Source organism: Sycon ciliatum, chromosome 1 (assembly GCF_964019385.1).
Source record: "Sycon ciliatum chromosome 1, ocSycCili1.1, whole genome shotgun sequence".
NCBI lineage: Eukaryota > Metazoa > Porifera > Calcarea > Leucosolenida > Sycettidae > Sycon > Sycon ciliatum.
The window spans coordinates 89,140,186-89,157,663 of NC_088643.1; the positions used below are offsets into that span (position 1 = coordinate 89,140,186).

General features: G+C 46.4%; 1 protein-coding gene across 4 annotated transcripts in view; it reads left to right on the forward strand.

The window, feature by feature from the left end:
* The first annotated feature begins 227 nt into the window (after positions 1-227).
* LOC135806284 (scm-like with four MBT domains protein 1) overlaps positions 228-17,478 on the forward strand; it is a 42,150-nt gene continuing 24,899 nt past the window's right edge. Inside the window, exons 1-8 of one of the 4 annotated variants that reach the window (XM_065320446.1) lie at positions 228-412; positions 4,609-5,438; positions 7,431-7,660; positions 8,386-8,434; positions 12,991-13,080; positions 13,285-13,747; positions 15,363-15,611; positions 16,914-17,195. In XM_065320446.1, the coding sequence (XP_065176518.1) occupies positions 383-412; positions 4,609-5,438; positions 7,431-7,660; positions 8,386-8,434; positions 12,991-13,080; positions 13,285-13,747; positions 15,363-15,611; positions 16,914-17,195 (2,223 nt within the window). In that variant the 5' untranslated portion in view covers positions 228-382. Of the gene's footprint in view, positions 413-4,608; positions 5,445-7,430; positions 7,661-8,385; positions 8,435-12,990; positions 13,081-13,284; positions 13,748-15,362; positions 15,612-16,913; positions 17,196-17,478 lie in introns of all 4 variants that reach the window. The other 3 variants (XM_065320445.1, XM_065320447.1, XM_065320448.1) reach the window with 3 other exon arrangements.

The window sequence follows — 17,478 nt, forward strand, 5'->3', positions numbered from 1 at the left end:
TGCAGTACTGCTGTCATCCTGCTCTCGTACTCGTGCAAGCACCTTACCTGTACATGCCGGTGCCGCCATTACTGGTATGTGTACATGGTGTAGGGCTCTCCTCGGTCTGGCCTAGCCTGGTCCAATCCAAAAATGGCCGAGGAGCATTTTTTCTTTTCTGTTCATACGCGCTTCACGACACAATTTTAATTTTTTTATTTTTTCGAAAGTGCGAAACGAAATGAAACCAAACTACGGGTAGGACTCTTCGACTGTTTTCTCGTATGTACCGTGCGGTGCGGTACCGTCCAGAAGAAGGAAAGCGGTGAAAAGGACAACAAGTGTCTGAAGCAGCAGAGCACCCAGCCACTGGCACCGTCGTGTACCGAGGTTGTGTTCGCTCATGCCATTGTCAACGAGTGAATTTCAAGAGGTAAGTGACCGCGCAACAAAAATAAATTGTGTCTTGAACTAATTGCTTGGATACGGACGACCGTAATTGTGATTTCCCGACGCTCGATGAGTGAAAGTTCGTTCGGAGTGTTAGCAACATTTCACAGTTTCGAAATGAAAACATCTGCGTGAATTACGGCTTCGGTCACTCGTGTGCTTCGATGTACTAAGAGTATCACACATTGTACATGTATTTCGCAAATTTCTTTCTTGGGATCATCGCTGTGACCTGCCCATTCGAGATCTTTTGCTGCGCTGAACGCGCGGTCGAGAGGAGAATATTAATTTTGCCACTTGCGAACGGGCTTCTGTTGCTTACTGCACGATGCCAAACAGAAGTTAGTTTCTAAACGATCTTGATTTGTATGAGCTTGATTATTATCATCTTGTGAAAACCGACAAAGAAAATCACTTCGACGTCGCAACCTGCTAACAATTTTGGCGAAAATGGCCCTTGTAATTTTGCGCCTCAGAGATGCGTACAGCCCAACCTAGAACCTCAGCGCTCACAAGCCAGTGCGCGGAAAAACTACAGTTGCGTTCGGAACGGTAACTAACGTGCTTTTCCTCAGGAAAACAGAAAGAGGACCGCCACGTATGTTGACGTACGTACGTAAAGACTTATGCTTACACATGCACGTGTACAATGACTTAGAAGCGGACATCGCGATATTGACAAGTAAAGGATTTGCTTGTTTTTCTTGCTCGTCTGATCTGATCGTTGTCTGTGAGAGTGATCTTTCGTAGCAGATGGCGAGTGAACGCCAGTGCAGAACTACTAGTACTAGTACTTTGTACGAATCATTCATTATCATAGAAGTCCTGCAACGCTACTGACTATCCCACTGACTACATCCCTAGCGCCGTGAAAACACTGGTAGCACAGCTAGGATCTAGGAACGCACGCACTGTCTTCACTCTGTCGTAGATCCCCCCTCTAGCTCTCTCTGATCTTGCATGCACTTGTCAAGCAACCCGCGCCCGTGACTGTACACAGAGTCGCACAGTCTTACTCTTAGTCTGTTTTCGGCGTCGCTTTCGAGAACTAAAGTTTTGCTAAAAGTTGCACTAAATAAAACGTCAAACCGCTCGATCGAGCTCGACCGTATGTCAGGTATGTATATGTGTGCTACTGCTAGCTACAACACAAGTCTAAGTCTACGCGTAGAATCTACGCGCGTACCGGCCACATACTACTAGTGCGCGCGCGTGCGCACAAAGAGCTGTCTGTTGTTGCCATATCAAAGGCATCATCATCATGATCATGATGATATCAATGCCTGTTCGACGTTCACGTGCCATGGTTCAACTCAACTACAGTGGACCTTTTTTCTTTTCCTTACGCGCCATACCAGTACATACAGACTCAGTGCATGCAGTGCGTGCATGCTTGCACTTACTATCACTACGCGTACGATCGAGTAAGTATCAGTCATGTATTTTTTTGATGTCCGGAAACTCACCTTTTTCGTTCACACTTGAAAATGAAAAGTGTGACTAACTAAATCAGTGAAACGGTGTGACTTGCATGCACTTGCACTCGCGATAGCCGCTACTAGCCGGCTGTGCTGGATCTGGTATCCGCTTATCGTAAGGACGGGCTGTTACCCTTCGTCTTCGAACACTTATTTCGAAGTGAGAGAGAGAGAGAGAGAGAGAGAGAGAGAGAGAGAGAGAGAGAGAGAGAGCTTATTTGCAGACAGTTCAAAGTATCTTTCTCCAATGGAGAGTAGCTACCAAGCTGATCAATCGCTGGTCCGTTTCTGGATTGACAATGACGTTCAAGAAGCCTGCCTTGTCTCTGATAACTATTGCTTTGAGTCAAAGACTCAAGCACGCGCGATTCAAAGTTGGTCCAAAGCCGATTCGATTCATTATCTTCTTCCCGCGGGTGGCTATTTCCGATCAAGGATCTCCTTAGAGCCTTTCGTCAGTTTCGACGAGTCGTTGTAGCTCATTTGCGCATTTGCGGAGATGTTTGTGAACAACGCTGTCGATCGACCGGAACACGTGAAGAATGCGCGTTCATTCTCCACTTGTGTCCCTTCAAAATGAAGCGCTCGGTGCTGCTTTCCGCCTGGGTTTCAGGACCTGAGTCAGAGACTGCGCTTTCTTCTGCATATTCACATCGAAATCACTGAAGGACAGCGGCAATACATGTTGCTGAATTGTGAAGGCTTCTTCATAACAACAGAAAGAAAAGAAAATGGGAAATAAAACCATGCCGCACACCAGTCTTTTGACGAAATAATCCGTGATGATTGCTGGAGTGTAATGTACAGTGCTGGCAACTGAAATCCGACCTCCTGATAAGCTGAGCGCACCGCTCAGGGGGTCGTATTTCAGTTGCCAGCCCTACATGTAGACTGGATGTTAACCAGTTTATAGTTGTTACTCGAGTCACGGTACGACAAGATAGCATACAGTAAAACCTGTAATGGCGGCGACCACTCGACCTTGGCGAACACTTTTCCTTGTCACGGACGCATTCACATTCAAAACAGCTCGGATAAGGCGACCACTCGACCTTGGCGAACACTTTCCCTTGTCACGGACGCATTCACATTCAAAACAGCTCGGATAAGGCGACCACTCGACCTTGGCGAACACTTTCCCTTGTCACGGACGCATTCACATTCAAAACAGCTCGGATACATCTCCCGTACTGGCTGATTTTCTTCTCATGCCATGAGGTGTTGTCTATAATAATAATAATAATAATAATAAGGCGACCACTCGCTCAACGCGACCGACGACCACCCACCCACGACCGCGTTGCACAGTGCTAGTACAATGTGCATTGCACCATACAAATGAAGTCACCATGAAATTCTGTCTGGACCCTATACGTCGTTAGATGCTATAGCTGTCGTTAGTTACTGAATCATTGTTGTTCTCGTTCACCTGTACACACATGTTACCCACATAATTTAGAGGTGTTCTGCTTCCTCGGGATAGGATATTTTCTTGGGATTACCATACACGATGGTGCACCTTTCAAAGCTGTTACGCAGAATGCTCCGATAGGTTACTACTTCCATGGCTTAGACAATGTTCTCTTGATATCTAACCTAAGGTTAGTTGTGAGATAGCAAGGGACTACAAGTTACGCTATACTGTCCACCAGCACCACCAGTTACTTGACAATCAGCTCATGCGATAGCATTGCACAAAACTGACCGACAGTACTGACGTTCTACAACTAACTGGCTATCAGCTCTAGCACGTCTTGGGTGCGCACTCCAACAGTCTTCCAGCTTGGAAGGTTCTAAGTTATATGAAAACATAAGAGGGGATTATCGCATGAGCTGATTGTCAAGTAACTGGTGGTGTTAGTGGACAGTCATGATAGCGTAACGTGTAATTCCTTGGTCATTTTTTCTTTATTATAAATTAGTCATTGCCTCTCCATCCGAGTCTATCCTTGAAGTTCACTTAGCGGGACATTTTATGCTGTTCGTGAGTGCAACTTTGGCAAGTCTGGCAATTAGTAATTACCCAAAGGTGGTGACAATGTATGCAATGTATAGGAGGAAGGACAAACATGTTACAAGTTATGCCTAATGGTCCACCAGTATAATCAGATAATATAGAGTCAGAGAGTGCGACAAGGCACAAAACTGACAGGGGTACTGAGATAATCAGCGACCTGACACCTAGCTCCAACGTATCTACAAAGCACAAACCAACAACCTTCTAACTTGGGAGGCTCGTGTAAGGAAATGCCTAATGCGAGGAAGGAAAGTGCAACAAAGATGAACACAAGCTCAGAGGTGCCACATCTCCCTATCAGACGGGATATCTCCCGATTTTGTTGATGTTTTTGAAACATCTCCTTATCATCCGACCAGAATCGAAAACCTCCCTATGCTCGACACGGGTTTTGTGGCAAGTATGCTAGCCATGCATGTACAGTGGTGCACTCGAATAGAACCTGCGCCGACTGTGCCGGGGAGTGTGCCGGGGACTGTGCCGGGGAGTCCAGTAGACAAAGTACAAGTACAACCTTTTCTTCTTGCAGTTGAGTTACGAAAGAGCTCAGGTGGGGGGGGGGGGGGCATCGCCCGCCTCCCTGAATGAAGTTCGCCTCCATGTACTGTGCTGTTAAAATGCCATATTGTGACTGAGTGGCAGTATCCCCTGTACTCTGCTGGCTCTCTCCATGCTCACTGTCAGATGTTTGGACCACAGTCTAGAATATTGAGGAGCACGGACAGCATCCCGGAAATCGTGTTGCCATCACAGCCCGGCAAAGATGACAGCGGTGGTGGTGGAGGTGGAGGTGGCGGAGTCGGCATTGCGGCCGGAGGTAATGCCAAAACACAGGCAACACCAAGTCCAGCGACGGCCAGCACTGCTGTTGCTACTGCCGCCGCACCTGCTGGCACTGGCAGCCAATCCCCGAGTGGCATAAGCTCCTTATTATCATCTAGATCAACTGTTCCCACAGCCGTGCATTCATCGGCCAGTGTGCTGGGAAACAAAAAGCAACCTCCATCCAGTCAACAGATAAGGACCAACACCACGTTGGTAACAGAAAGCTTGGGTCCCAAAGTGGAACGTAGTGTCTCAGCCTCACTGATAGCCCCAGCCAATAGGGCCAAGGAGTCAGGTCCTGTTAGGTCAGAACAGCGTCATCAAGGTCTACGCGCAGGGAGTGTAATCGCAAGGGTGACCGATCAGCAATTTGCGCTACCCACTGCTGCTCTCTCAGGAACAACGCATCAACCGTCCCTGCGGGATCTTGCTAAACCTCGTCCAGGAGCTACATCAACACATGGTTCCACTATTGCTGCAATGACCAACACAACATTCACAACAACAAAGACAGTGCCAACACAAAGGCATCCGCAGTCTCATCCACCAACCATTACTGCTGGCTCACACAACACATCCAAGCAGCCTGTCGGAAAGACTCCACTAACGTTGACATCAGTGAGCTTACCTGCTCAATCCACACAGGCCTACTCGACGGTAGGGGCTACATCGGCCATTTCCCATAGCAGGTACAAGTGAGTAGAAGCCATGCTGTGTTACCGTACTCAACAACACCATGTCTTATGATGGGTAGTACCAATGCATCCTGTGCTCCAAATTTTGCAAACATGTAGTAGAAAGTGACACAGCATCTGCCAGCGAGATTATTAGATGGGCAAACCACCCAGATATTGAACGGGGATAGCTCACTGGTTGTCACACTGAGCCATGAGCTAGAATCCAAAGAATGTCGCCCTCCGTTGAGCAGAACGTGCCTTTGAGTTAGGGTGTGCAGCCTGGCAATAATGCCCTGTTGATGACATCACTGCACCAGTACCTCTAGACAGAATCACGGCCCCTATATGTGCATGAGAAGTGAGGTACACTTCTTATTAGAGAGGTTCCGGAGTACGATTTTTCGTGCCAAAATCCGTAGAGGCGCTACGGATTTTTTATACGTCGTTTCGAGCAGTGAAATGTTCCGGAGTACGGAACTTATGTGTTTGCCGTCATTGCCTAGGTTACGATCGCAAACACTTCACATTCCCGCACTATGCCTTTTTATTTTGAAAATTTGTACCGAAATCAAAACTACCTGCCGAAAATCGATGTTTCTCGTACCAAATTTGTACGCGAAAAATCTTTCTGCACCCGATGACGCAAAATCTCCATACGAAACATGGTTCGTATGAAAGCCAGTCCACACGGATTCTCCGTGCCGAAAAATCGTATGGAGCTCGCGTCGAAAAAATCCATAGAGCCCATACGGATTTTGGCACGGAAAATCGTACCCCGGAACCTCTCTATTAATATCAAAGTGTGTGGAGTGGCATTTCATCAGCTCACAGAATCACGTCCTATTAGGGGAAAACAGCATAGATGGGTTGCGGAAACTGGATTATTTCTTCATGTTGTGGATGCCTACACTTCAACAACAAGTAACGCCTGCACTGCCCCAGTGATGTCATCAGTGATGTCATCAGTGATGTCATCAGCGGGCACTTTAGCAGGATCAGCTCACGTACTAAAATCATGCAGGTTCTACTCGATGGCGAGTTTTAAATCGCTTTGGATTCCGAGAGCAACAGTTTAGGTGTACCGTATTTTTCCGGTTGTAAGTCGACCTTTTATGACTTAAAATGGAAGTAGAAAGGGTGGGGGTCGACTTACAACCGGGATTCGACTTATAACCGGGAACTATCAATATCTTACAAAAAATGACCTGCACTGCATGCACGAGTGCACCATGTGTACACATGTTTGCCAGTTTATTGGCCTTTTTCAAGGATTGGGACATTATACTCTCCAATAAGGAATGTTTACATAATTTGTTGATGTGTTTGTAGCAGGGAGTGGTTAGTAGTGCGTCTTTTGGTGAAAACTTCAAAACGCAGAATTGAGACCTCCGGATACGGGGGTCGACCTATAACCGGGGTCGACTTACAACCGGTAAAATACGGTATGGGTTTTATAAAAGTCAGTCTGTCCATAGGTCTTTTGGATCATTCTCATCAGTGGAAAACCGATAAGGGGCCGTCCACAAATATCGATGTTTTTGTAGAGAAGATATTCGTTCGTTTGGGAGGGGGGTTGGGCCCTGTTCGTCTCGTCTTTGAGAAAAAATATCGAACTCTATCTATGGACGGGCACTGTTCGAACATGTAGTTTATGACCTACACAAAGTGAAAGTCAACCTCGTGAGCATAACCATGGCAAGGTTGTGCGACCGTGGCAACATAAACCTAGGTGTATGGTGAAATTAGAGTTGCAGCTGGTCACGTTTCATGATGAAATTGATCATGTGTCTTTGTTTGATAAAATCTGCATGTCCAGACTCCAGACCCCATTCCAGTATTTTGTGTGCATGTGACATAATCGGGCCCAACAGATGTTGGCTAGTGTCAGTGGTGTTGGATTTGTCAACACTGGCCGGTGCATAGTTAGCCTACTGACATCTTCAGCGATCCATGATCACGCATACACACCATCTGTCTTGCTGCTTCACTGATGTTCTCCGGCAGTGCCCAGTCGCAAGCGACATCAAGAAAAAACACTGGTAGCGTCGGCAGTGTTAGTAGCGCCAGTGCTGATCTTACATCAAGAGGCAGCCGTCGCAAGGACAAGGGATACCTGGCGTATGTATGCGGATGGGACAACTGCGACTTTCAGTACGAGGACGTGGACAGCTTGACGCAGCACGTCATCGGCACCCGGCCAGGCTGTCATTTCTCACCAGACCAATCGTGTACATGTAAGCACAGACTACACAGAGTATGTTGTCTTACCACAAGAACTGGTTAGATTATCCAGTAAGCTAAGCTGAGTTTGTAGTTTTGCCACAATTGGACTTGATGCTAACTGAGGATAGGGGAGGGGGGGGGGGGTATTTTGAAAGGCACAGTTCAAGTACATGACTATACGAGGGCATTGGGCACGCTTGGGTCACTGGTAGACGCACTACGGTATTGGCCGTGCATGTAGAACTCTTTGCTCCGAGTACGCCGTGAATCTATAAAATGCGCTGAATTGGGCTCTAAATTTCGACATTTTCAGTGGACCCCCACCCTCCCCAGAGTAAAGGGTGGTCCGTGGACGGTTGAAATACTTTCACAGCATAAAACTACTGTAATTTCACAAATTTTCGGTGTACTTTTATTTTCGGTACTTTCGGTGCATCTGTTTCATACCTAAAATTTCAATACACCGAACAAACACTAACACGTATAATCCAATGCCAATGGGGAACTGCTTCCCTGTACCGAAAATGTCAGTTCACCTAACCTAGCCTTTTGCTCTCATACCGAAAATATTGAGCACCGAAAATTTCTGAAATTAGAGTATGTATCATCCTCCATGCATTGTGCACAAGTAAATGTGTCAGAACAGGGAGTGTGAACGCTCCGATGGATATGGCATATGGACTTGTATCCGTAATGCATGCAAACCGTCTGCTGTCCTCTCTTTTGGATTTTGTAGATGAAGAGCTGAGGTGTCGCTGGCTATACTGCGTCAAGGCCCATGAAAGGTACTGTATGACCACCTTTACTAACTTCCCCCGGGAATATCTAACAATTTTCCCATTTTCATCTTTCCCTCAAACCAGTGAATAATTATTAACTTTAATAGGGTCCATCCAAGGTTACCAATAGTATTTTCGAAACGAAAAGTTTTCGTTTGGGGGTGGGTGGGTTTGAAGGAGTTTTGTTTTGAAAATAGTGCGACAACGAGGCACAAAACTGATAAGGATATTGAGACATTCCACGACCTGACACCTAGCTCCAACACATCTACGAAACGCAAACCAACAACCTTCCAACTTGGAAGGCTCAGGTGCGGAAAGTTCCTATTAACTAGGGGAAGGGATGCGCCACGAAGATGTGCACGAGCTATGTCCCTCGGCAACAAAGAATGTTTAACGTTACGGGATGATGATGACGAGACTAGTAAGACCATTGGACGTAACGTTCGACATTCTTTGTTGCCGAGGGACATAGCTCGTGCACGTCTTCGTGGCGCATCCCTTCCCCTCACTGGAACTTTCCGCACCAGAGCCTTCCAAGTTGGAAGGTTGTTGGTTTGCGCTTCGTAGATGTGTTGGAGCTAGGTGCCAGATCGTCGAATGTTTCAGTATCCTTGTCAGTTTTGTGCCTCGTCGCACTATCTGACTGTATATTATCTCGTTACCTTGGTGGACTGTTAGTCATAACTACCGTATTTTCCGGGGTATAAGCCGCACTTTTTTTCGCTAAAAATCGGACCAAAATCGCCCCTGCGGCTTATACACCGAATATGCTTGCGCGAATGAATGCTTAGCATACATCAGTATGCATGCTGACGTCATGTGACATGTCATTCGACTCAGCTTCGCGCCTGTGTTGCTATCCCGGCACTTTTACTAGTTTTAGTGCGTGGGCTACACCATACGGTACGCGGGGACTCTATTTTTCATAATCTGATCTAACATGGTTTTTAGCTCCATAACCATAATAAATTTGTAGAAAGGCCATTTGTCAATGAGTGTGAAAAATCTAGGTTTGTGGGTGCGGCTTATACTCCGAATACCAACTTTTAGTCAATATTTTGCCTCAAAAAGGGGGGTGCGGCTTATACCCCGGTGCGGCTTATACCCCGGAAAATACGGTAGTAACTTATAGGTCCTTTTCTCTTTACATATCACTATTGGCTCAACATTCGAGTTAATATTTTATTCCCGTAGCTATGCAGAAGACGTTACTTCAGTAACGGCTGGCGCTAGCCAGGGTCCACACAGCTTTAATTCCCGTAGCTATGCAGAAGACGTTACTTCAGTAACGTCTGGCGCTAGCCAGGGTCCACACAGCTTTAATTTGGTATTTGTGTGTGTGTTTGTTTGTTTGTTTGTTTGTTTGTTTGTGTCACGCTTGGCGCTATCCCGTATCTGTCCCGTATCTGTCCCGTATCTGTGACTACAAAGGCTCTACAGGATTGTACATAACAGCTGTCCACAATATTTGCGGGCTCCTGTATCTGTCCCGTACCGTCCCAATATTCGTCGTATTATGTATACGACTCCCTGATGTAGAGTGGGATTTGGAAAGAAATAGGGAGACGAGGAGGAAATTATTAGAATAGACGCCGATTAGGTGATAGGATGCGTCAGCATAAACATACTTTGGAAGAGAGATCCCGTCGTCTCCAAAATAAGCGTGAACGAGCCATTCAGTGCCGGTCACAGGAAACGTCGGAAGAGAGATCCCGTCGACTCCAGAACGCCCGTGATCGGTAGAGTTTGGCGGTACCAGGCAACGTCATGACAGACATCCCGTTGAGTCCAGAACGCCGGTGATCGGCAGAGTCTAAGCCGGTCCCAGGAAACGTCAGGACAGACATCCCGTCGAGTCCAGAACGCCCGTGATCGGCAGAGTCTGGCCGGTCCCAGTAAACGTCAGGACAGACATCCCGTCGACGCGCAGAAAAACTAAATCTGTAGCCTCTTTTGCTGTCGAACAGGATAAGTATTTATATAGGAGACTGTAAAGTTATGTAATGTCCAAATTTCGACGTGAGCAGCAGGTCACTCGCGTTGATTTTTTCGACGTGCGAGCCAAATAACGCGAGCTGAACTTTCGCGTCGCAGACATCCCGTCGACGCGCAGAAAAACTAAATCTGCAGCCTCTTTTGCCGTCGGACAGGATACGTATTTTAGGAGACTGTAAAGTTATGTAATGTGCTCCACAGGCAACCATGCATTCGGCGTCGTCATTGGCTCAACAGGTCAATGTACATGTATTACTACAAAAAGGCCAGAAAATCCGATTCCTGTATTAAAATCAACTAATGTTCGCTGGCGATTTAATTTCGCTGATTTCGCCGCTTGGTACCAACCGGCCAAAGTAAATCGCAGGCCAACGTTTGTCATATAGGCAAATGATGCATGATTGAGCAATGGATGCATGTGAGAGCAAAAATACCGATCGATTTCAAATTTGACGTGAAACTGCGCGTCACGTCGGAAATAACGTGCATCTTAACCTCTCTAATCGAGAGGTTTCTATTTCTCATCGGCCAAAATTTGTTGATTTACAATATAAGGAGATAAAAATTAAAGAAGGAGCAAAACAAAAGTAGATGATTATTAGAGAAATAACAATCCGCAATAAATTCTGCAAATACTTTTGCCTAACTCATAATATTCAAACCGATTGAAACGTTTTTGCAATACAGTGATGTGGCCAATCAACGGAAAAAGACAATTCCATCAGTTCTTATAACATGTACGATGAGCTAGGCAAAAAAGCATAAAGGCATAGCGTAGGGCCCTGAGCTGCCAAGCTCTCTCGTTTGGTATTTGTTTGTTTGTTTGTGTCACGCCTGGCGCTATCCGTATCTGACGGCAAAAAAGCATAGGATGTTATAAATTTTTCAATTCTCCTTTTTTTTCAGGCATATCCTGGGATTCGAACCCGCACTATCGCCCTACATGCATTCCCCCATACACTTCGCATTCATACCCATTCTTCCAAGTTGCTTCACGTTATTAGGGAGGTTTCGCTCTACGTAATTACGTATGAAAATCCGTATGTCGTACGCGCCGGGGAGCGAGGGCAACTTTCATACGTAAATCTCTCTACGGATTTCCGTAGGAAAGCTCTTTCCTACGTTGGGTACCCCGTAGGACTTTTTGAAATAATTTTCGCTTTTTCCACATTTGTCCATGGCAATATTCAAGCCGCGCGAAACACAAGGTACACACACCGTACACCACGTGCAAAATATAATGGAAAACGCGGTTTCGGTTCATGGTGCATACGGTGGGCGCATGCAGCCAACGCGTCTCCAAAGCAACAACGCATGTTTAGCAGTCGTGGAGAAATCACGTAGAGCGAAACCCAACAGCTCTGATTTTTACGTATGAAAATTCCGTGCAGTTCATACGTTATTTTCATACGTAATTCCGTAGAGCGAAACCTGCCTATTATCTTGCGTTTGAAAGCCCTATTTGAATATTGCGGGCAGCTAGACGGTGTCGTATTACCCTCTATCGTACCTGTCCCGTACCTATCCCCTACCGTACCGTGCCATCAAAGACGGCTGGCCACAATGCATATTCAAATAGGGCTTTCAAATGCAAGATCACAATGTGAAACAACTTGGAAGAATTAGTATGTATGCGAAGTGTATCGGGGGATGCATGCATTGCGCGCGATAGTGCGGGTTCGAATCCCAGGTTATGTCTTAAAAAAAAGGATTTTTTTAAAGAATTTATAACATCCCTATGCTTTTTTTTTGTCTAGGTCATCAAGGCAAAAAACCATAGCGTAGGGCCCTGAGCTTCCAAGCTCTCTCGTTGGAATTCGTTTTACCTGCAGAAAAGGTAGGTGGGTGGGTGGGGGCTGGAAAATACTACCGTATTTCCGCGCATATAACGCCATGGCGTTATAGGTGAAACATCGCTGTTTTGGACCAAATGTTTGGAGAAAATAGCCTCGGTTTTTCCGCCATGGCGCTAAAAGTGAGAGACGCGTACATGCAAAAAAAACCGGCAGAGTATGAACTTCGAGTACTCGTACGGTGCCCTTGCACGTTCATGTCGAGCATCCATGTACTTTCAATTTTCCCTGAAAATTTCAAAATGTGAACCTATTGTGTACAAGGTGGCATGGAAACTTGTGTGAAGGTGCGGTGGCGGTATGGCATGTGACAGTGGGGATGGGTACATGCAGAGAGAATCACCGCTACTGTACGTTCACTGAAAGAATTGAACTCACCTTTAACGCCAGATGCAACTTCCTCCACATTGAATTTTGTTCACTTATAACGCCATGGCTTTATAAGTATATTCGGATATAACGCCATGGCTTTATATGCGCGGAAATACGGTACAACTTTTCGTTTTGCAAAAACTATTGGTACCCCCAGACAGCCCCTTAAGTTTAGCCTTAACGAATTAAACATTGAATAAAGCCTTGCGACTTGTGGTCACTTTTGTTTGTGTGTGTTTTTATCAAGAAGATTTAATGTGCGATATTGGACCTGAACACAGCGGGTGATATGGAATATTTCCTGCTGAGAAAGAGATTGGCTGTTATTTACATGCACAGGCATCGAACACCTAATGACTTGATGAGACATCTGCGTCTACAGCACTTGCCCCATGCAGCGAAGTTCATTGCGGAGGATTTCAAATCAAAGTAAGCCGTAAGCCCACTCTGTGTTGTGAAGCCTGATTTTGCCATGCGTGTACTTCCTGCTAGTACTGCTATTGTTGCTATTGCCTTGCCTTTCTGGTATGCACTCACCCAGTGCACAACAGCTTTCTTGTCCACGCGTGCGCTGCAGCCGGCAAATTGATGTGCGCGTGTGTGTGTGTGTGTGTGTTGGGTTGTTTGCTGCAGAAACTTTGTCCCAGTGAACCCTCTCAAAAGCGATGTAAGCCAGACTGCTGCTGCACGTACCCAAAAGCACAAGACGACACCAGTGCAGCAGAAGCAGCAGGCGCGAGCATTGAAACAACAGGCAGCAGTGCCAATGCGAGAAGCAACAACACCGGCAGCCAAGAACACCAGTCTACAGGAGGCACGTGTGCCAGTGCCATTGTCGGCGACGGCAGCCTCAACACCACCCACCAGGTTGACATCTACAGACAAGAGTGAACGCTTCGTATCTTTGGTGGACTACCGCGACACTACGGGAGAGATCAGCGACAGTGGTGGAAAGGGCAGAGTGACAGTAGTTCCAATTGATTACAATCACGGTCAGCAGCTAACGTCCGCTTCTCCGTACATCCTTTCACAAACACTATCCCAAGACCATTCGCGGGACTTGTCTACACCAGCGAAGACCCAGCAGAACATCCATGTAAGTCCGGTATACTCGACACAAAGTTTTTGTTGCAATCAGCAAAATGTAATACAGTGGTCCCTCTATAATCCGGCACCATTTGTGCCACGGAAATCTGCTAGATTAGGGAGGGTGCTGGATTAACAAATCTGATCTACTGCTGCAATGTGCATGAAGAGGACATTTGGCTACTGAAAATTGTGCTGGTTTATAGAGGGTGCTGGTTTATAAAGTGCCGGATTAGAGAGGGACGACTGTACCGTAATACTGCCGATTTGTACCTTAATGTGATTCACAAGATGCGGCTGTGTGGTGCTGGAAGTGTCGGTGCATTGGTTCCAGGGGTGTGCTTGGCGAGGGGCACAGGGGGCAAGTGCACCCCCCAAAATATTTCGACCGTGGTTTTGAAAAGTCACCAATGTATTGCGGAAAGCTCGACCTCGTGGGAGCACATCCACAGATGAGGTGCTGAAGCTGTTCTTTCGACGCTCTCCTCGCCGAATCCTGTCCAGATACGTCAACTAGTGTGACGATTGTTCTTGGCTATATGCGTGCAATGTGTGTTTGCATCGGCCTGCCTGGCACAGTCCTTTATTTTGAAACAAATCGATATGATGCTGTACTCGTACTAGTGGTGAAACGAATATACCGAATGTTCGAATATTCGTTCGGTTTGACATATTCGAACGAATATTTCTCATGGCGAATATTCGTTAGCCCGGTATGCAGAATCAACCGGGCGACTTCAAACTTTCGTAACTTCGTGAATACTTGACCGAATCGCTTCATTGAAAGATCTATCTGCATTGGCAAACTCTCAGCTGTTGTTTAGAAGCGACCCGAACGCAATCCGAGGTCCCGAAGGGGAGGTATGGCGTTCGAACGAAAATCACATCTCAAGCTCAAGCTGTTTTTTGAGCCTGTGAAAAGCACTTCAGCTGGGGATTTTTGTGAAAAATGACCTAGAAATGATGGAGAAATATGCCTTCGTTCGTCATGCCTAATAATAGTGACAATATCCAATAAAATGACTGAGAGGAGGGCATGTGATGTCATCCGTGTTAACGAAAGAATATTCGTTCGTTCGTTCGTTAAGCCGAAGAATATTCGGCTACTGGGTTTTGATATTCGTTTCACCACTAACTCGTACTGTATTCATTCTTGATGACATACAATCGTTGTAACAGTAATAATGACGTCACATGTACGAATATCTGATGATGTGACCGCGTACCGGTACAACCTTTTGAAAATTGCTGTTGTCTGGAAGTGGTGCACCCCCCTGGAAGGGGAGCCGAGCACGCCCCTGGGTTCAGTCTGCGTGGGATTCACTGTCAAGTGTAATCTTGTATGAATCCACCCAATCTTGCCATTATCACAGACAGGCAATTCCCTTGACATTGATCCTGCTGCACAGTCATACATTTTTCTTACCGGTGTGTACATGTTGTAATTCCACTCAGACAGATAACAGTCGCCATGACCTGCAGATGGCGGGTATCAACCGCAGGAACGTATGTTCCACTGTACAAAACAGTGACTGTTGGAAGTACAACCCCCTAACATGCCTAACATGCCTAACATGCCTAACATGCCTCACATGGTGTTCTCTACTCTACTGCCTTCACTGTAGGCATCATCCTCTTCAAAGGACAACCTGTCTTCTTCTGCAGTAGCAGTTTTGTCGGGCCTGGATCCGTCCCAACAATCTAGCTCGGTGTTGGCAAGCTCAGCTTTGAAACATCAACTTGACCAAGCGCGAATGACACAAACGACAACTAATGTCACTCCGGCAGCAGCGACTAAAGGAAATGTGCAGGGCCCATCACCACCTGCTGGGTCAAATCTACCGCTTGCTGCACCACTGTGGCAACAGGGAATGGTAAGGTTGAGCTAGCTCTTACTAATAGTCTAATACTAACAGCTGGTATACTTGTTTCTTTCTATATTTACAAGAAGGTGAATCCAGTCAGCCGTCACAGAGTTGTCGTTTGAGGATCGTCTTAACGCGGAACTCTAATTTACGACTAACTGTTCATCGTCCTCAGCTTGCTGTTTGCATTTACCTATTTATTTACATATTTATTTATTCAAAATCACGTGCCACTAGCCAATGAAGAGGTGATGTGGGCGATAGCCAGCCATGGCCACAATCAGAGAGTTGGTATTTTACTACTCCCTGGCCACAATGACAGGGAAAAAATGAACTTGGGAACAGAAATGTAGAAGTATACAGGACCGGGGGGGGGGGGGGTGGATTACAGGTGGATTCTGCCTATACTCTGGCATCAGCATCGGCATCAGCATGTAGGTGCATGTACACGTATACCCAGTATATGACTGTACACTGTCGTAGATGTGATTGTGTTGATGAAGTAGAGATCGTGACATTGTGTTTTACAAGCACCTGTCCTGAGAAGGTGCAGTGTGTGCATGTCACAGTGCGCATGAGTAAATATAACGAAGCCATGGATCGAAACGGAGTAACTGCAGCGAATGGGATTTTTCGATCTTTGACCACTTTGCTGGTTGGCTGATATAGTCACATCCCACCGCTTTAGGCGCTGCGTCTGCGCGCCTTTGATCTTTGCAGGGTGGTGGGAAAACTCAGTCTAACGGAGTCTCAAGTGAACCGTGAATTTTGTTATCCATGTCAGCATGAGGAGGAGCTGCAGCGGCAAAACCCATGGCTGTGGTTAACTACTATGGTTCCCTAGCTATCGTTCAGGCCATCCGAGTAGCGTAATGAGGATAAGGTCATGTCAACTTGTAACAGCAGTGTCAGCTTTCGTTCAGGCCATTCCGTTAGTGATGACAGAGCCACGTCAACTTGTAGCAGCAGTATCTTTGCAGTGACAAAGAAGAGCTATGACCTCTTGGAGAGTGGGCCTGTGGGGACGCCGTTCGGCGAAGTACGAATTGATTTCGAAGCGCATGTCCTGTTTGGGGAATACCTGTTACCACGGCAACTATCTCACTTTCCCAAACTACTGCGCAAATGTTATCAAGTTCTCCTGGTCTGCGTAAAGCTCCCTCATATGCGTACATAATTATGTAATGCAGTATTTCACCTTGGAAATAGAGCACCGCAGCGCTTAGTAATGAAAGTGGGACTTCAGAGGTTTCACTGAATCTGTCCAATTTGTGTGTGTGTGTGTGTGTGTGTGTGTGTGTGTTTCACCAGGCGATTGCTTCGACTGAGGGTGTGAATCTTCTTCCAGAGGAGGGTTCAGACTCCGACGGTATTAGTAACCTGCCTCTGGAGAGTCCTGTGAACGATGCAGACCTCCTTGGTGACTACGATGCAGACCTCCTTGGTGACTACGCAGACTCATCAGACCAAGCTGGCTCAGAAGATTCCAGCTGTCTCAGCAATACACTTGTTTCCAGTCATGGCGTTGTAGGTTGCAGAATTGCTGATGAGGACTGTATGCGTACACCAAAGCTGGGACAGATACTTGTTGAGGTATGATGCTTTACCATGCGTCGCGTGTAGTGTAATTCACTTACTGGTAGTACGAACTTTGATAAAAGGGACCTTTCGCATTTGCTACGAATCGAATGCGAAACGAAAGTTTGATTCGGTTCGTAATCGTTTCGTTGAAAACAGATTCAGTTTTCGCAAGTCGTCATGCAAATGTGCATGGCAACTACGAATATGGCCAGTAGCTTGGCGTACGGGTGTTTACACGCACACGTGCATGGATCATGGAATCAAGGGAAAAAATGTGTACCTGGCCAAATAAATG